This window comes from Rhinoderma darwinii, chromosome 1, assembly GCF_050947455.1.
Source record: "Rhinoderma darwinii isolate aRhiDar2 chromosome 1, aRhiDar2.hap1, whole genome shotgun sequence".
NCBI lineage: Eukaryota > Metazoa > Chordata > Amphibia > Anura > Rhinodermatidae > Rhinoderma > Rhinoderma darwinii.
The window spans coordinates 616,696,737-616,718,152 of NC_134687.1; the positions used below are offsets into that span (position 1 = coordinate 616,696,737).

Sequence of the window (21,416 nt, forward strand, 5' to 3'; positions counted from 1 at the left end):
AAGCCTTTCTCTTTTGTATCGAGCTGTGCTGCAATAAACTTCTCTCCCCTGGTGCCTTATCAGTAGTTTCTCTTCGTACTGAGATTTTATAACTTAGAAATTACTTCTAAAATCTCATTTAGAATGTCCCTGCAGTGCAAAGAGAGACCTTATATCAGAGTACTCCTATAATTTCCCCAAATGTGAGTTACATAGTTACTTAGTTACTTTTCACAGATCGATAATACGTCATTACTAAATTTTTTATACCATTTTCCATTACATAAGCATCTCACCCATTTTTAAATTCACTCATAGTATTTGCTACTACTACCTCTTGGAGTAGGGCATTCCATGGTTTGACTACTCTAAGGGTATGTTCAAACGGCCTATTTTCGGGCGTTTTTCAGACCGTAAACGCCCGAAAAACGGCCAAAACATCGGAAGCAGAACGCCTCCAAATATCTGCCCATCGGTTTCAATGGGAAAAATGGCGTTCTGTTGAAAATGGCGTTCTGTTGAAAAACGACTGTGTAAAAAAACCGCCGCGAAAAAGAAGTGCAGATCACTACTTGGGACATTTTTGGAGCCATTTTTCATAGACGCTATTGAAAACAGCTCCAAAAATGGCCGTAAAAAATGCAGCGAAAAACGCGAGTGGTTTAAAAAAACGTCTGAAAATCAGGAGCTGTTTTCCCTTGAAAACAGCTCCGTATTTTCAGACGTTTTTGAGTTTGCGTGAGAACATAGCCTTACTGTAAAGAGCTCTTTCCTATATTGATGTCTGAAACATCTTTCTTCCACACACAATGAATGTCCCCCTGGTCCTTTGTAAAGTCCTTGGAATGAATAAATTAGGTCCTGGTTCTTTGTATTGATCACACGTATATTTATACATGTTAATAAGATCAGCTCTAAAGCGTCTTTTTTTAAGCTAAACAAGCCAAATTGTTTTAGTCTTTTATTGTAAGCGACACCCTCCATACCATTAAATAATCTAGTAGCCCGCCTTTGAACCCTTTCCAGTTCTACTATATCCTTTTTACAGTGCGGAGCCCAAAACTGAACTCCATATTTTAAATAAGAGATTTATACAGGGGTAATATTACATTAGGATCACAGGTTTTTTTCTCCCTTTTTATACACCCTAAAATCGTATTTGCTTTTGCAGCTGCTGCTTGACATTGAGTACTGCTGCTTAGCTTATTTGTAACCAGAATACCCAGGTCCTTCTCCAGTTAGGTTATCCCCAGTTATATTCTATTTAATGTAAATGCATTACTATTACTGTGGTCTAGGTGAAGCACTTCACAGTTTTTATTATTATAATAATATTATTTTATTATTTATTTTTCACATTTGCATGAAGACCTACCAATGGTCACATTGGGGTGGGATATTAGACAACGCCCAAATAAGGAAATATAACCGACTACTCTTCAGGATCTTGAAGTAGGAAAATAAGAGTTAAATAAGTGTAAATCTTTAGTAAAGCATGTTAATATCTTTGAATCATTATACCTGCACTAAGAGATGTACATTTGAGCCAACCCCTTTAATTGACAAACTCAGCTCTGCTACCTTTGCATATTCCAGTACATACATATCAAAAAGGTGGGCTCTGCAAGTACTATGCGGTCCATAGACTAGGGCCCATGTCTGGTGGGCCCCATTCCTCTTCTAGGCAAGAAGTTACCAGCCTGAGAGTCATGATGCGCTAAATGGAATTGGAAGGGTATGCATGATCAAGCTTGCACAGGGTCTCACAAGTAAGGTGGCATGAACCAGAGATGGGACAGGTGCAGAGTTGTAGCTAGATTTTTCTTCACCAAAGATTCAGTTCACTGCCTTAGCCCTGTGTGACAATGCATCATGTTTAGTTAATTTCTAGTTGTCGTTTACTGTCATTATGTCTGACTCATCCTCTTCATGTCCTGTTTATGTGTATTGCATTACCGTCTGTCAGAGCCGAGCTGCACCTCTACAGTCTGGGCAATAACACAGGAGGGAGGAGATTGTTTCTGTTTTGTTACATGTCTGCAGCCTGGCTAAGATATGGCGGCACCCTCCTGATGGCCAGCCACTGAGACAGCACAATAGAGATGCTCTTGTACATGTGCTGGGCTGCACGTCTACAGCCCTGCTGACTGGATGCTGGAGACCGTGTCCTCAGAAAATGTTGTTTAAAGTTTTTATGTTAAACATTTCATATGAATTTTTCATGATTATTTTTTCATTTTCCGCGTCATTACCTATTTTAAAAAATAATCCCGATATCTTGCATTTTGCACTCCGTTCACTGAGCCTTAAAATAGAAGAATGGCCCTCCCTGTTCTGTAGAGATCACTTCTCAGCAGTTATCTTATTATAATCACAGGCAGGATTACAATGACAGGTAACACCTATTTGTATAGATGACACAGGATCCACCATTCATAATAGACCGACTCTACCTGTTCTGTAGAGATCACTTCGCAGCAGTTATCTTATTATAATCACAGGCAGGATTACACTGACGGGTAATACCTATATGTATAGATAACACAGGATCCACCATTCATAATAGACCGACTCTACCTGTTGTCACGATGCGGGGTGTGGACCCACTGGGCCGTACCGCGTAGCAGGATGGCAGCTGGCCAAACAGGTAGGTATAGAGTTCAATATTAGTTCAGCGAGGGTATCTGAGACAATCGTAGGCAGTAGCAAGGCAGGCACGTCCAGGACCAGGCGAAGGGAAGTCGTCAGGTGAGGCGTAGCAGATGAAGCGTAGGCTGTAGCACAGCATGGAAAATAGCACAGCACGGCAATAGCACTAGGTAGCACGGAAACGGGATACGGGATACAGGAGCAAGGTACACTGGGAAACTGGAAGACACTGGGAGACCATAAGCACGACAAACAATGGGTAACGAACAACGCTCTGGCAAAGAGCAAGGAGACAGAGCCCCTTTTTATAGCCCAGGGCATCCTGGGCTAGATTGCAGAGTTCCTGCTAAAATGCGCGCACTGGCCCTTTAAGTCCGGAAGTGAGTGCCGACGCCTGACAGGAGGACAACGCTGCAACGAGGTAAGTTGTCCATGGCCACGGCCGTCGAGCTTAACGACCGAACGACGGACCGTGGCCATAGACGTTACAGTATCCCCCCTCTTACGCCCCCTCTTCTTAGGACCAGAGCGGGAGAGAAACTTCCTCACGAGGACAGCAGCATCGATGTTCTCCTCTGGCTCCCAAGACCTCTCTTCTGGACCGAACCCCCTCCAGTCCACTAAATAAAGTGTGCTTCCTCCCACCTTCTTGGTAGCCAGAAACTCCTTTACTTTGAAAGTCCCCGATGAGCCGCCAGGGGCCACTGTGGAGCTAGGAGTCCTGGAGTAGCGGTTCAGGACCACGGGTTTCAGCAGGGAGACGTAGAAGGAGTTAGGAATCCTGAGGGTAGGAGGGAGCCCGCAGCTTGTAGGATACCGGGTTGATCTGTAGCAGGATTTCGAAGGGACCAAGGAACCTAGGAGCAAATTTGCACGACGGCACCTTCAGCCGGATATTCTTAGAAGACAGCCAGACTTTAGTCCCTGGAAGGAACTGCGGAGGCGCCTGTCTTCTTGTATCTGCCTTTCTCTTCATGCGGTCCACCGCCAACAGGATAGAAGATCGGGTCTGTTGCCATATCTGTAGAAAGTCCCTGAAGGTTGAATCGGCTGCAGGCACCTGGGACATTGTAGAAACAGGAAGAGGTATACGAGGATGTTGGCCGTAGATGATGAAGAATGGACTGGAAGTGGTTGACTCACTTGTGTGGTTGTTATAGGAGAACTCCTGTCCACGGGAGCAACTGCATCTAATCATCATGGCACTTGGAAACAAAGTGACGTAGATAGTTTTCCATAATCTGGTTAACTCTCTCAACTTGCCCATTGGACTGGGGATGATAGGCCGAAGAGAAGTCCAATTTTACACCGAGGAGGCCACAGAGTGCTCTCCAAAACTTCGAGATGAACTGGAGCCCTCGGTCCGAAACAATATGCTTGGCCAAGCCGTGCAGACGGAAGATGTGCTGTATGAAGAGGTCAGCCAATCGCGTAGCAGACGGCAGGGCGGTCAAGGGAATGAAGTGAGCCATTTTGGAAAATCGATCCACCACCACCCAGATCACACTGCAACTCGCAGAAGAAGTAAGATCCATGACAAAGTCCATAGCGACATGTTGCCACGGGGCAACGGGCACAGGCAGTGGTTGGAGCAGGCCAGCAGGTCTGGAGTGAGCAACTTTATTTGCTGCGCATACTGTGCAAGAGGAGACAAAGTACATAACATCTTTGGGTAGCGTGGGACACCAGAACTGACAGGTGATTAGATCTTGGGTCTTACGAGCACCCGCGTGACCTGCCAGCTTAGAACTGTGACCCCAGCGAAGAATTCTTCCTTGGTCAGACAGACGTACAAAAGTCCTACCCGGAGGAATGTCTCTAACTTGCAAGGGATTCACAGAGAAGATGCAGGATGGGTCAATAAGATTCTGTGGAGATTCCATGGCATCTTCGGTTTAAAAAGATCTAGACAAGGCATCGGCCCTCACATTCTTGTCGGCGGGTCGGTAGTGGAGTTCGAACCGGAAACGAGCAAAGAACAACGACCGCCTGGCTTGACGAGGATTCAACCGCTGGGCCGTCTGTAGGTAGGTCAAATTCTTGTGAAGATCAGGATAGGATGAACCGCGCCCTCCAGTAGATGTCTCCACTCCTGCAGAGCCAGCTTGATGGCCAGTAACTCCCGGTCCCCAATCGAGTAGTTGCGCTCTGCGGAAGAAAACAGCTTGGAATAGTAGCCACATACCACAGCCTTGCCTTTCGATCTATTCTGGAACAACAGTGCACCAGCACCCACCGAGGAAGCGTCCACCTCTAACGAAAACTGTAGGGATACATATGAATGGTGCAGAATGGAGGCAGACGTGAAGGCTTTCTTTAAGGATTCAAATGCGGCTTCAGCCACCGGAGTCCACATCTTGGCATTCATACCCTTCTTAGTGAGGGTGGAGATAGGAGCTGTCAAAGATGACAAGTTGGGGATGAAGAGTCGGTAGAAGTTGGCGAATCCTAGGAAGCGTTGTATGGCCCATAAGCCTTGGGGGCGTGGCCACTCCAGGACAGCCTTTACCTTCTGGGGGTCCAACTTGAGGCCCTGATCTGAGATAATATAGCCCAGGAAGGATAGAGACTTCTTCTCAAAAACACTTCTCCAACTTGGCGTAAAGGCGATTCCCTCTTAGACGGAGCAACACCTGGCGGACATGACTTTGATGAGTTACTGGATCTGGGGAAAAAATCAAAATGTCATCGAGATACACCACAACACAAACATAAAGGAGATCATTAAAAATGTCATTGACAAATTATTGAAATATTGCGGGGGCGTTACACAGGCCAAAGGGCATAACTAAGTATTCGTAGTGCCCATCACGAGTATTAAAGGCAGTCTTCCATTCGTCACCTCGACGAATCCGAATCAGATTATAGGTCCCCCGTAGGTCCAGTTTAGAAAAAAAAATTGCCCCCCGTATGCGATCAAACAGTTCAGAAATCAAAGGCAGAGGGTACCTGTTCTTCACCGTGATCTGGTTTAGGCCTCGGTAGTCAATGCAAGGTCGTAACGATCCATCTTTCTTTTTAACAAAGAAGAACCCCCGCTCCGGCCGTGTATGAGGACTTACGAATGAAACCCCTCTCCAGGTTCTCCTTAATGTAGGCTGACATGGACTGGGTCTCTGGCAGGGAGAGAGGGTACACTCTACCACGAGCAGGAGACGATTCAGGAACCAGGTCGATCGGACAGTCATATGCCCGGTGTGACGGCAAGGTCTCAGCCTTTTTATTGAAGACATCGCCGAACATGGAAAAACAGGGAGGCAAACCCTTCAAAGACTGAAGAGGAGCAGGTTGTGGTGACTGGATATGGCCCAGACCGCGGTCAAGACACTTCGAGCCCCACTGGAGGACCTCTCCAGAGTTCCAATCCAGGACGGGGGCGTGCAGACGAAGCCAAGGCAAACCCAGCAGCACAGGGTTGATGGCCTTGGACAGGACGAACAGGGAGAATAGTTCAGCATGAAGGGCTCCCACTTGGAGTCTCAATGGCTTGGTTACGGACACAACTGGGTCCGGCAATGGCAGTCCATCCACCGAGGCAACGATCAGCGGCCTTTCAAGCGGGATAGTAGGCAACTGTAGAAGATCCACAAGATCCTGGCAGACGAAGTTGGCTGCAGAGCCGGAGTCCAGATATGTGGAGACCGGATGGGACCTCTCGCCAGCAATGATGGTTACGGGAATTAATAATTTGGAAGATAGTTCTTGATTCAATGTGTTGACGCCCAGGGTTGTCTCTCCAACCAAACCTAGGCGCTGGGGTTTTTTGGCTTGTGAGGACACAGACGCACGACATGGCCAGCGAGGCCGCAATATAAGCATATAAGTCCAGAGGTTTCTCCTGGACCGATAATTTTAGTCAGTCTACTTGCATCGGGACCTCGGGCAAAGCAATAGAAGCAGGCAAGAGGGGTTGCTGAAAGTTGGGCGCCAGTCTAGGGCGCCGACGCTCCTGACGAACCTCGTGAGATCTTTCCCTCAGCCTTATGTTTACCCGAGTGGCAAGCAGAGTCAAGTCGTCCAAGACAGAAGGCAGGTCTCAAGCGGCCAGTTCATCCTTGATCTCGGACGACAGGCCATGCCAATAGGATGCCACGAAGGCCTCATTGTTCCAGGATAGCTCTCCAGCCAGAGTCCGGAACTGGATCGTATACTCGCCCACGGAAGTGTCCTCTTGGCGAAGGTTGAAGATGGCAGTGGCTACCGATGAAACTCGCCCAGGCTCCTCAAAAAAGTTCGGAATATTCGCACCAACTCCTGGAAATCTCGGGTCTCGGATCCCTGACGTTCCCAGATAGGATTAGCCCATGCCAGAGCCTTGCCAGTCAGGAGGTAGATGATGAATGCGATCTTGGCTCCATCTGACAGAAATGCTCGAGAGTGCAGGGTAAAATTAATGTGGCATTGGTTCAGAAACCCCCGACAAGCACTGGCGTCTCCATCGAACCGGGAGGGCAATGGCAGCGAGAACCGAGGATCTGTGCAGGAACTGCCGGGAGGAGTAACAGGAGGGTCGGCTTGAAGACCTTGCATAGAGGCAGGAAGAGAAGCAACTAGCGTCCCTAGCTGCTGCGCCATAGAGTCCACTGCCATGAGGAGCTGATCCTGCCTAGCTCGGAGATCCAGGAGATCCGCCTGCATGGCTTTTGAGGGTGCCAAGCCCTTGAATTGACCAGTGGGGTCCATGGCCAGAGCATACTGTCACGATGCGGGGTGTGGACCCACTTTGCCGTACCGCGTAGCGGGATGGCAGCTGGCCAAACAGGTAGGTATAGAGTTCAATTAGTTCAGTGAGGGTAACTGAGACAATCGTAGGCAGTAGCGAGGCAGGCACGTCCAGGACCAGGCGGAGGGAAGTCGTCAGGTGAGCCGTAGCAGATGAAGCGTAGGCTGTAGCACAGCACGGCAAATAGCACAGCACGGCAATAGTACTAGGTAGCACTGAAACAAGATACGGGATACGGGATACAGGAGCAAGGTACACTGGGAAACTGGAAGACACTGGGAGACCATAAGCACGACAAACAATGGGTAACGAACAACGCTCTGGCAAAGAGCAAGGAGACAGAGCCCCTTTTTATAGCCACTGGCATCCTGGGCTAGAATGCAGAGTTCCTGCAAACATGCGCGCACTGGCCCTTTAAGACCGTGCACGCGCGGGCGCGCGCGCGCCGGAGACACTCTGAGTCCGGAAGTGAGTGCCGACGCCTGACAGGAGGACGACGCTGCAACGAGGTAAGTTGTCCATGGCCACGGCCGTCGAGGTTAACGACCGAACGACGGACCGCGGCCATAGACGTTACACCTGTTCTGAAGAAATCATTTCTCAGCAGTCATCTTATTATCATCACAGGCAGGATTACAATGACAGGTAACAGCTATATGTATAGATAACACAGGATCCACCATTTATAATAGACCGACCCTTCCTGCTCTGTAGAGATCACTTCTCAATAGTCATCTCATTATCATCATAGGCAGGATTGCAATGAAACGTAAAACATGTATATAGAAAACAGAGGATCTACCATTCATAATAGACTGACCCTTCCTGTTCCGTAGAGATCACTTCTCAGCAGTCATCTCATTATCATCACAGGCAGGATTACAATGACAGTTAACACCTATATATAGATAACACAGAGTCCACCATTTATAATAGACTGACCCTTCCATTTTCTGTAGAGATCACTTCTCAGCAGTCATCTCAGTTTAGTCATAGGTAGGGTTCACACGGCTTATTTATGGACGTAATTCGGGCGTTTTCCGCCTCGATTTACGTCCGAAAATGCGGCTCGATAGCGTCGGCAAACATCTGCCCATTGAAAGCAATGGGTTTTACGTTGATCTGTTCCCACGAGGCGTAAATTTACGCGTCGCTGTCAAAAGACGGCGCGTAAAAAAGACGCCCGCGTCAAAGAAGTACCTGTCACTTCTTCAGATGTAAACGGAGCCGTTTTCCATTGACTCCATGGAAAAACAGCTCCATTTACGTCCGTAATTGACGCAGCGAAAAAGCGCCTCAACATGCCATTCTCCTGAAAACAGCCCCGTAATTTCAGCCGTAACGGACGCTGCCGTGTGAACATACCCTCTGGGTATGTTCACATGCGTAACAAAAAACGTCTGAAAGTACGGAGCTGATTTCAGAGAAAACAGCCTCTGATTTTCAGGTGTTTTTGAAGCTGAAAATGAAATTTGGAGCTTCTTTTGAGGTTTCTTTTCAGGTGTTTTTTGAGGCATTTTTGGAGCTGTTTTCAATAGAGTCAATGAAAAACGGCTCCAATTACATCCCAAGAAGTGTCCTGCACTTCTTTTGACGAGGCTGTGTTTTTGCGTGCCGTCTTTTGACAGCGACGCGTAAAATGACAGGTCGTCGGCACAGTACATGGTAAAGCCCATTGAAAGTAATGGGCAGATGTTTGACGTATTGGAGCCGTTTTTTCAGACGTAATTCGAGGCGTAAAACGCCTCCATTATGTCTGAAAATAGGTCGTGTGAACCCAGCCTTACACTGACAGGTAACACCTATATACAAATAACACAGGATCCACCATTCACAGTAGACTGACTGTTCCTGTTCAGTAACGATACCTTCTCAGCAGTCATCTTATAATCATCACAGGCAGGATTACAATGACAGCTAACAGCTTTATATAGTTAACACACGATCCACCATTCATAATAGACTGATCCTTCCTGTTCTGTAGAGATCACGTCTCAGAATTCATTATCATCACTGCCAGGATTGCAATGACAGGTAACACCTATGTATAGATACCACAGGATCTTCATTCATAATAGACTGATCCTTCCTGTTTTGTAGAGATCACTACTCATCAGTCATCTTATTATCATCTCAGGCAGGAATACAACGAGAGGTAAGAACTACATATAGATAACACAGGTGTTATGACCTCGGCCATGGACCGACGGGATTACTCACTCGCTGATGTAAGCGACCGCAGACCCACAAGCTCATGCCGGCGTCCTCTCTTCTGACCTACAAAATGTTCCCTATGCAATCCCTACTCACCCTGTTGTATAAAAAGGACTCTGCCCTCTTCCTGCAAATGGTCCCGTAGTTGTATCTTGTGTTCCTGTATCCTGTATACAGTAATTGTGTTTGTTCCAGAGCGAAGTTTTGTGTTGGGGTCAAGTTCATCCTCTGTGGCACGTGTCATCTGCCACGGCAAGTGTCATCTGTGCCGAGTGTTATCTGTGCCAAGTGTCATCATGCCAAGTGTCATCACGCCAAGTGTCTGTCACACTTCCTACCCAGGTATTCTTATCCTAGAGACTTCCATTGACTATTGATTGGCCAGCTGCTACTTGGCAACGGCAGAGCGGCCTACAGCCGTGACAACAGGATACACCATTCATAATAGACTGACACTTCCTTTTCTGTAGTGATCTCTTCTCAGCTCTCATCTCATCATCATCATCACAGGCAGGATTACACTGACAGGTAACACCTATATGTATAGATAAGACAGGATCCACCATTCATTACAGACAGATCCTTCCTGTTCTGTGGAGATCACTTCTCAGAAGTCATTATCATAACATAGGCAGCATTGTAATGACAGGTAACACACACACACACACATCCCATTATCATCACAGGCAGGATTACAATGACAGGTAACACCTATATATAGATAACACAGGATCCAGCATTCATAATAGACTGATCCTTCCTGTTCTGTGGAGATCACTTCTCAGCAGATATCTCATTATCATCACAGGCAGGATGACAATGAAAGAAACACATGCATATTGATAACACAGGATCCACTACTGGCAATAGGTGATGGTCATTGCTCCCCTCCTTCTCCTTCCTGCACATGTTTACAAAGCATGTCTATCCCATAGAGGTCGATGGGTCAGCTCCAGATTATTGTTTCCTATCGTCAATGTGACTGCTGTAAAGCATATCTCTAAATGTTGTCAACAGGAGTTCAGGCAACATGGCTCCCCTCATAATCAAGTAAAGAAAATAAAATTTAAATATCTACATGCAAAAAAAAATCAGGAATTAAAATATTATGTTTTAGTATCGGGTTTTAATTATTAAATATTTTTTTTATAAATGGTACAGCCCCATTAAGGACATGAGCTAGAGAGGTGAAGGGAGACTCATATGTGGACTCCATTGGAGAGGGGAGCTGATCCTGAGTCCAACAGGAATACTGAATGAAGCACCATTGCATTGAGAGACTTGTGTTAGAGGCAGAAGCCGGCACTGAGGGCAACACTCCTAAGGACACTCATCAGTTACAGGATCTGGAGCTTTGCTGCCCCTTGTGGCCAGTAAGTGGAGTTCTCCTGTAAATTATGTTATAATCCCTTTGCAATGTATCTCACCAGACTGGACTGTGCCCCATTCCGTGGACTATACCATTCATGTATGGCAAATTTTTGCCTGGAATACTTTTTTAAGGCACAATAAACATTGTTGGTGCTATTCCTTCATCACTCGCTCTGTTGATTATGTAAGAATTCAACTTACCCAGCACTCTGTTTATTTAAATACCCTGCCCTGGCTTGTTGCCCCCACTACCACCCAGGTCACATATCTCACCAGTTCCCACCTAGCTACACCTCTCGGTGGGGGAGGGGTATATTAATTTTTGCTATATGCCGCTCTCTATACAAATGACATCTATAGTAGGTGATATCAGGATCGTAAATAATGAAATTCCAAATACTATCACTGAAAATGAATCTTAGTCCTCATGCACAAATTCGTAATAAGATGCCCATTCTGTAGCTGTTTGCATCTGAAATTATACAGAGTGTAACGTCCGCGGTTGCTGACCACAAACTACTCTCATCCTGCCGACGCCTTTCTCTCCAGAGATGCCAGCACATGCGGCCGTCCTGTCCCGCAGTGACCACTAGGGTGCGCGCACGAGGTCAGTCCAGTCTTAAAGAGCCAGAGCGCACACATGTGTAAGATTGAGCTGATTGCTCCCAGATCACCCTGGACTATAAGAAGGGCCCTGCCCCTTCCTTCATTGCCTGAGCATTGTTTGTTCCTACCCGTGTTAGTCTTTGCTAATGATCCCTTGACTGTTTTCCAGTTCCCAGTGTTCCCGTTCCTGCTACCTGTATCCTGTATCCCGTGCTACCGTGTTCCTTTGCTTTACAGAGTTGGAGTCATGCTGTGTCACCTACTACACCCGGTGTTTTGACCACACCTGTTGTCTGCCTGTTGCCTGAGTTCCATCCGAGCCTAAACCATTGCTACTGTCTGCATTGCCACAGGTACCTTATCCGAACTTTAGACATTGACTTTGTACCCTGTTTGGCCAGCTGCTATACCGCTACAGCGGTATGGCCCAGTGGGTCCACATACCCACAGATCGTGACACAGAGGATTTTTCACGTGTATGCATGCAAAATAACACGTTCCAGCGCATGCCAAATAACGGAGCAGCTTTGCCATGAGATAACATATAACAGTAGACATAGTGCCTATGGACCCATGGTTTCACCATATACATCAGGAAAAATATAATATTGAACCATCTAAGACTCACCTGCTCCACATGTTGCACTGCAATCTGACCAGATCCCATACTTCCAGTTATAAATAAACTCAACCTCATTGTCAGCGCTGACATCTTTTTGTATGATGTATTCGTATTTGACCCCCGGGTTATTCTCCTGAAACAGAAGCTAAACCAACATAGATTGTCAAAGTTTGGTCTACAGGCTTACTTCTAGTCCTAATATATAGGTCAGAGAAAAGAGATTTCTCAAATGCTGACACAAAACATTCTCTAAATAATGTTAAATTAAATAAAGCGGGCTGCCTTTTGCCACCACTAGAGAGAGCCTATGAGCTTGCTGCATACTGTGCAATTATTGAGCTCAATCTATTAACCGTATGTACTAAGCTCCTTCTAGTGGTGGCTGAAGGCTGGCCGGATGTTATCTTTGACTATATAGAAAATGTAGATCTCTGTATAAGAAAAAATATATAACGCTATATTAAGAAATTAATCAGCGCAATGTTTTAGACTGAAGAATACCATGATGATAAAAGGTATACATTCACTTTGAAGGGGTTGTATGAGATTACAATTTTGAATACATGTTGACACGTCATTGCTGCTGCAGGAAGTAGAGACCAGCCGGGGACTAGGCAGCAGCACAACAGGATCGGCGGGGGATCGGTAGGTGAATATGCCTATTTATTTTTAGTTTGTTCAGCATTGTAAGCTGCTTAAAAAATATATCTTACAGACTTGACAACCCCTTTAACTTAATGAGTTATCAAGGTACACCAAAAAATTTATGCTATTTTCAGTGAGTTCTCTGTAGTGGCGCCAACTATATAGAGCTGAACATTTTCATTTTCTAGAGTTAGCTCCTAGACATAAAAAAATATTGAGAGAAATGGGCACAAATGACACAGGGAACATAAAAAATTATCTTTGACAACGACTCTTTCGATTTAGATTATTACATCTGTACAATTCCCTAACAAGTTTAAACTAATGGATGCTAAAACTGTACACCTACCAAATGGCCCAGAGTCAAGTCCAGAGCCAGCGCAGTCGTCTACCAGGACATTTTAGAGCACTTCATGCTTCCCTCTGCTGGCAAGCTTTATGGAGATGCTGATTTCATTTTCCAGCAGGACTTGGCACCTGCCCACACTGCCAAAAGTACCAATACCTGGTGTAATAACCACAGTATCACTGCGCTTGATTGGCCAGCAAACTCGCCTGACCTAAACCCCATCGGCCGCTATCAAAGCAAACTGGGCTTCCATAACACCTCAGCAGTGCCACAGGTAGATCGCCTCCATGCCACGCTGCATTGATGCAGTAATTCTTGCAAAAGTCATGACCAAGTATTGAGGGCATATACTGTACATAGTTTTCAGTAGGCCAACATTTCGGTATTAGAAATAATTTTTGATATTAGGCTTATATAATATTCTAATTTTCTGAGACACTAAGTTTTGGGTTTTCATTAACTGTTCCCATAATCACCAACATAAAAAGAAAAAACTGCTGGAAATAGATCACTCTGTGTGTAACGAATCTATATAATGTATGAGTTTCTCTTTTTAAATTGAATTACTGAAATAAACGATTCACCAATGTTGTGCTGGCCTCCACGATCGCCAGATCTAACACCCTGCGACTTCTTTCTGTGCGGCTACATCAAGGACTATGTATCTGCCCCCCCCGCCCCCCACACAGGATCTGATCGACCTGACAGTGGAGTCCATATCCCAGGATATGCTGGCACGCGCCTGGACAGGACCGGACTACCGCCTAGACATCTGCCGTGTCACCAATGGAAATCACTTTGAACATTTGTAGTGTATAGATAAAACTTGGATAAATAGTGTGTCTTTTCATATTAATATATTTTGCACTATCCTTTTTAAATCACCCTGAATATATATTTATACAAAGTATAGCTGTACCATCAGATGCCATATTATGTAGGTATTCTCCTGTAGAAGCTAGTACCTCCATAAAGGTGCAAAAAATCTTTTATAAATTAAGAGCATTTTATGACAAAAACATAATAAATCTGGCGCATCTACTCCGTTCTGATGCATTTAGTTATGTAAATTGCCCCCAATGTGTTTGCAATTGTGAGTAATATCATCAGAACTGGTCTTACATTGTGGCAAATTTGGAAATGACGCAGGTCTCCAGTTTACTAGGGCCCCCCTGAGTGCTGAAATCTCAGGAGAAACCTGAGAGTCGAAGGGAAATATTTCTGCTCCAGTGTCAGGTCCAGTACTTGGGACAATGAGTGCTCTGGGCAACACGATAGAGAACTGTGCGGCTGTGCAATGTCCTCTCTATCTCCTGATCTGTTATCTATTGTATATGATCGGGGCAGGATAAGAATCTGAATGTGATTATCTCGAGACAGGCAAAAATACTGTCACAGGAGCCTGGAGAGGTGAGTAACAAGTCACCCTTTCACTGCCCTGGACCACCAGGGACTTTTCCTTTAGCCCCTATTCTGCCCTAGATCACCAGGGATTTTACCATTAACTTTTACACCGCAATAGGCCACCATGGACTTTATCATCAACCCATACACTGCCCGAGACCTCCAGGGACCTTACCATTAACCCTTATACTGCTGTAGACCACCAGGGACTTTTTCTTTAATCCCTTCACTATTTAGGCATTGTATAGTAGTGTTATTAGGACACTGAATGGCAATTTTTGAATGGCATTGAATGTTAGTATTACATAGGGATCATGGAGGTATTATTTAGTCAGTGTATGTCAATATTAATTGGGCACTAGCTAGCTGTAATATGTAGGTAGTATTATTTGGCACTGTATGGTAGTATTAGTAAATGAGGGAGGAATCATCCAGCTCACCGATCCTATGTCTGAGCCCGGACAGCGCGCAGATTAAAATCACCCAGGGCAGAATGGGAGGAGTGCAAGATCAAAAATGAAGGCAGTCACTAACCCCACATATATGAATCACGTAAACACAACATAAATTTGAACAGCACATTCTAGCAAAATTAAACAAAACGTCTATACAGGTGCAAGAACACCTGTGACTGCAAATTTACAGCACACAAAAAATGGTGACAGCACACTGCGAACTCTAATGTCACCATATGTAGGCTTAGTCCCAGTTCTGTTCTTGCACTCCTCCCATTCTGCCCTGGGTGATTTTAATTAGTTTAATGCTGGTTCCTACCATCCCCAAGAATATGTAGGCTTAGTCCCAGTTCTGGGTGTATGTGCAGCGTAGTTTCCCACCTCATAGAGGTCGCCTTGTCGTGGCAGGTGGGCTCACACAATTTGATCAAAATGTGCACTAAGAACCTTCCTATTGTAAGTAGATTTAAATCTATCTCATATCTATCTATCTATCTATCTATCTATCTATCTATCTATCTATCTATCTATCTATCTATCTATCTATCTATCTATCTATCTATCTATCTATCTATCTATCTATCTATCTATCCATCCATCCATCCATCCATCCATCCATCCATCTATCCATCTATCTATCTATCTATCTATCTATCTATCTATCTATCTATCTATCTATCTATCTATCGATCTGAGTATCTATCTATTGCATACATACTGTATCTATGTATCATGTCTAATTATCTATCTATCTATCTATCTATCTATCTATCTATCTATCTATCTATCTATCTATCTATCTATCTATCTATCTATCTATCTATCTATCTATCTATCTATCTATCTATCTATCTAATCTATCACAGTTCTTAATGGATTCCAGGATAAATTTGTTTCATTTTCCAGTTTGGGCAGCACATTCACATTTGAGCAATTGAGCTTATTTTTCCGAGCCTCGGCTTTGTCATGCAGTGATTATTCATTCCATGCATGCCGCCTCATGAATGGGGCACTTAAACCTTGAACACATCTATAAAACCCAAAGCACATATGAAAAATCCCCTTCAGCTACGACATCTTGCAGGAAGCTGTTCAAACATTTCATTTCTGTAACCCATGAATATACATGAGATTTGATATTCCAAATCCCACTATGACATTTTTTATTAACCTACGAAGTAATAAAGTTGAATCTGAACATACATATGCAAGTAAAACAATATAAAATCATGTTCTATAGCCTTGAGAAGGTCTCAACAGATGCTTAATTCATCCCTTATTTGTGTGTTTTCTTATAGTTACCTGGAGCCAGATTGACTCATTGGTGGGTCCGGCAGCGGTGAGGTTCTCCAAATCTCCACTCCTCTCATAATGAAATGTCGTTCCCGCCATCTTGTAGTTACCTATCCATTGTATAATGAATGCACCATTCAATAAATATTTTTCAGGGTCTTCGCTTCTTAATGCAAGGAAATTTCCTGCAGCTGCAACCTCCTCTATATTTATTGCTCTAGCACCTTTAGGAATAATACCAATATCAACGTAACCTGTACGAGAGAAGAAAACAGTAAAGGTTGAAGGCAAGGAGGGCATTAATCAAAGACAACAGCAATAACACTGAAGCTCCAAAGATCCACAGACCTCTATAAGCCGTACGCTCGAGTGGGGCTAGTGGAAGAGTGGCCAGAAAAAAGACATTGCTTAAAGATGAACATAAGAAAACACACTTTTAGTTCGTCAAACAGCATGCGGCAGACTCGCCAAACACATGGAAGAAGGTTCTCTGGTCAGATGAGAAGAAAATTGTACTTTTTAGGCGTCATGGGATGCATGTCGCAAACCCAACACTTCCCATCGCCCAATAACACCATTCCCACAGTGAAGCATGGTGGTGGCAGATTCATGATGTGTGGGGGCAGGGACTGGAAAACCGGTCAGGATGGCAGTAAATACAGGGCAATTCTTGAGGAAAACCTGTTTCAGTCTGCCAGAGATTTGAGACTGTGAAGAAAGTTCACCTTCCAACAGGACAATGACCCTAAACATACTGCTGAAACTACAGTAGAGGGGTGTAAGGGGAAACATGGAAATGTCTTGGAATGGCCGAGTCAAAGCCCAGACGTCAATCCACTGGAGAATTTGTATCATTACCTGAAGACTCTGGACACCAACACAACCATCTAACGTGAAGGAGTTGGAGCAGTTTTTCCTGGAAGAATGGGCAAATATCCCAGTGTCTAGATGTGCTAAGCTAATAGAGACAGACCCCAAGAGACTTGTACCTGTAACTGCAGCAACAAGGAGGGTTCACAAATTATTGACTTTCAGAGGATGAATACTTATGTATATTGTCTTAATTATTGTTTGTGTCACAGCAAAAATTATTTTACACCTTTAAAGTAGTAGGCATGTTGTGTAAATTGAATGGTACAAACCCCAAAACTCCATTTTAATTCAAGGTTGTAATGCAACAAAACCAGAAACACACCAAGCGGGGTGAATACTTTTGCAAGGCACTATAGAACCGGGGGTGGGGGGTCTGGTGCCTAAATGGAAACCTCCATGTATGTTATTATTTGCATAAACCTTTATAAATTGTTATAAACCCCGTCTTTCAAGACGAGTAGAATACTAATTACCAAATCCTTCACTTTGATTGAATGTTTTCGTGACTGTCTGGCAGCTAGATCCATCTCCCAGGCATATTCCACATCGGTCCTCAGTGGCATTGGAATTTATTTCATAGTCACAGCCCACGCTCTGAAGGGAAAGAAAAGCGTTAACATGAGGGACAATACCTCCGAAATACCACTATATAGATATTCAGCCAAAAAAACAGCTGCTTGGCTTTGCAACCACGGCCGTATCTCGCTGGGCAGAGCCTGGCAGTACTTGTGTTTTCTATTGAAAAGCTGGTAGCGGGCCAAACCTACTCCGGGCTGCAGACCTCCATTGATACATTGAAGTGACTTTCCAGGCTTCTCATTACTATGGATCATTTGACTCAGTATATGTGTGACAACTACCCGATGTTCATCTTTTTCTCACTACTGGTTTAGTGATCTGTACTTTATAATTGTTCTATCTGTGATGTAATAGAAATCAGCTCTCTATATATTGACTTCCTGGTGAGCTTGTGTTTATATACAGCAGCCAATCTCCTGGTGAGCTTGTGTTTAAATACAGCAGCCAATCTGGAGAGGCCTAGCTGCAGTGTGGTGGGGGGCAGAGCAGCAGTCTGAACCAATGATGAGACAGGAGGTGTGTCTCAGACTACCTCACACTCCCTGTAGGCACTGTAACTGAACTGTAGTCACACATCACAACTCTGTCCTAAAAGCAGCCAAGCAGCAAATACTGAGGAAAAAATAGCAGGTAAACATCACTTACATGTACTGACATACGTAGCATTTTTAACCCTTTACCAACAATTGAAGTAACTGTACATCATAGTCAGTAGGGGTGAAGTATGAAGCGGGCTCACGGGCTGACATCCATCTCCAATGATCAGAATCAGAGATAATTTAGATCCTGGTTATTTAACTGCTTAAATGCCACAGTCAATAGCAGCCTCGGCATCTAAGCCGTTAGACCCCGCCATTAAGGTCCTATTACAGGACTCAATATTGGCCGTGAAAACACAGAGACAGCTTGTTGATGGCCTATTTTTTTGCTCCTTCCACAAGGAGCAATGTTTGCTTATGTATGGGGACGAGCGTTCATTACTCCGATCCTTCATCCCCATGCATTTTCATCATGTCGGCCGCACATCTCCCTGATTTTTAATGCTGCTTAAACAATACGATCAGCCGATGATTAAACATTTGCTTGTTCATCGGCTGATCGTTGCCCTGGTTACACAGAGAAATGATCGAAAACGAGCATTCATATGAACGCTCATTTTCCGATCATTCCGATCATTGGATCGTAATCAAGGCCCCCAGGTCTGCCATATTTGTGCTCCAGAGTAAGGTTTTTACAAATGTAAACAATAATAAATAAAGTTTTTACAAATGTACAAAAAAAGTTATAAAAAAAAATATTCTAAATACTATTTTTCCCCTAAAGTAATGTCAAAAATAAAAAAGGAACATAATTGGTTTGGTTGTAAAGGTCCAAACTATACTAATATAACATTATTCAACACGCAAGCTGATTACCTTAAAAAAAAATACAAGGAGGAGTCATTTCTTTCTTATATTCCAATCCAAACAATATATATATATATTTTTCTGTTTTTCAGTGAATTATATGGTACTATATATTGTGCCGTTAAAAACTACAACTCGTCCTGGAAAAACAATCTCTCATATGGCTATGTGAATGGAAAAATAAAAAAAGTTATGGATTGGTTTTGGAATGGCTGTGGCGCAAATAGGCTACTATCATAAGGATTATTTCATGTTCATAAAAGAGCAAAATGAACAAACAATTAGGTTCATTTTCAAAGCTGCACAAATGGCATCTAGACCCCGAGGCTCATATAAGATACAGCAACACAAAAAATATTAGTCCGTAGAGGCATAGGAATAGCAACATATGCTTACCACCCAACAATCTAGTTTTGAATAAGATTGCCCCATAAACTGGGCCATGAAGGAGGCGTGGCTTATTCAGATTTACATAATAATACATATTTCTATATTATTTTTTGTAAGTTGAACTGGGCAGGGCTTAACATTTCCCCAGATTTTGGATTAAAATGTTGGGAGGTATGCATGTATATTTCATGTCACAATGAGGTAGTACATTTATAAAGATTAATTGTTATAAATTTGATTTTGCTTTGTCATTAAAGGGGGTCTTTTGAGCAATCCCTACTTGTTAAAAGGATCCCTTGACAATAAGTTGATCACAAAGTGCACTCCTACTGGGCCCCCCAATGATCAGTTGTAATCTGTGGGGAAATCGGTCAGTAAGTGTTCAATTTCTTTGCAGCGCCACCACTGGATAAATTAAGCATTACACAGTGCCCATTCACATTAATGGGTTGTCTATGTAATGCAAGACAGGAGAGGTCCCCTTTGTAACCGCTCTCCACTCGGGCCAAGAGATGAGGATCCTGAACATAGGACCCCCCTCTATTATCTCAGAATTTCCTCATAGGGTGTATGGAAATGGATTTTCTAAACTAGGCAACGCCTTCAATTGGTATTGTAGATTGATGAGAAAAAAAAATTATATTATCCATTTTAGAACAAATATTTTTTGAATGCCCTATATATGACTTCACATTTACTGCTCAGAAACAGTGAACATGATTGGTCAGAGCTCCACTGAAGCTCCACCCCATAGACTTATTCAGAGATAAACATCCCCTTAGGCCCCATGCACACGACCATAAAATCGTCAGTAATTTTAGACCGTAATTACGGTCTGTAATTACAGACCTATACATTTCTATGGCCGACGGACATATTCCCGTATACTTACGGAAAGGTATCCGTGCCGTAGAAACTTACGGAAAAAAATAGGACATATTTTTTTATTTTATGGACCGTACTCCCATACTTTATAATGTCCGCAGCCGGCCGTGCCCGTAGTTACGGGTCGTGATTGCGGGCACAGTCGTGTGCATGGAGCCTTAGACTCCCTTATTAAAAATTCTTGAAAAAGATGGGGTACTTTGGTTGAACTTGATGGACATGTGTCTTTTTTCAACTGTACTACTAACTATGTAACTAACAAAGCAAAAGACTGCATTTAATTGATAGATCACCCAAGAGAATATATTATAATATTACATAGATTTCAAGAGTGGCAGGTGCTCCTTAAACCCTTCAAGACATCCGGTGCATGTTTGGTGGGGGAATATGGAGCGGGCTTACAGGCTGAGCCCGCTCCATAGAATAAGAGTGTCAGCTGTGTGTCACAGCCGACACATCAGGATAACCTGCGACCGCGGCATTTAAATAACTAAAAACAGGGGGTCGGCCCCTACAACGTTTCAACACCCCCCCGCGACTCGATCGTGGGCTGCCGTTGGTTGGCATGGCAGCCTGGGGACCTGATGAAGGCCCCCAGGCCTGCCATATTTGCAATAGTATTGCAGTATATCGTGCAAGCAATCCAATTATCACGGGTTCAAGTCCCATAGGGGGACAAGTAAAAAACAGTAAAATAAAGTAATGAAAAAATTTTTTATTAAAAAAAAAACCTTCTCCCATTTTCCATCAAACACAATGTAAAAAAAATAACTGGTATTGATGCGTCTGTAAAAGGCTGAACTATAACAATTTATCATTATTTAGACTACATAGTTAACGCCGTAAAAAAAAACAAAAAATTAAATGCCAGAATTGCTGTTTTTTTTGTTCACTTTATCTCCCACAAAAAATGGAGTAAAATGTCATCAAAAAGTCTCCTGTACCCCAAAATCGTACCAATAAAAACTACAGC

The 21,416-nt window shown here is 43.9% G+C and overlaps 1 protein-coding gene across 1 annotated transcript in view; it reads right to left on the reverse strand.

The window, feature by feature from the left end:
* ADAMTS12 (ADAM metallopeptidase with thrombospondin type 1 motif 12) overlaps positions 1 to 21,416 on the reverse strand; it is a 574,502-nt gene that overhangs the window by 121,613 nt on the left and 431,473 nt on the right. The window contains exons 15-17 of the mRNA XM_075847593.1: positions 17,657 to 17,777; positions 16,320 to 16,564; positions 12,171 to 12,309 (exon numbers count right to left, since the gene is read on the reverse strand). Of these exons, the coding sequence (XP_075703708.1) occupies positions 12,171 to 12,309; positions 16,320 to 16,564; positions 17,657 to 17,777 (505 nt within the window). The remainder of the gene's footprint in view (positions 1 to 12,170; positions 12,310 to 16,319; positions 16,565 to 17,656; positions 17,778 to 21,416) is intronic.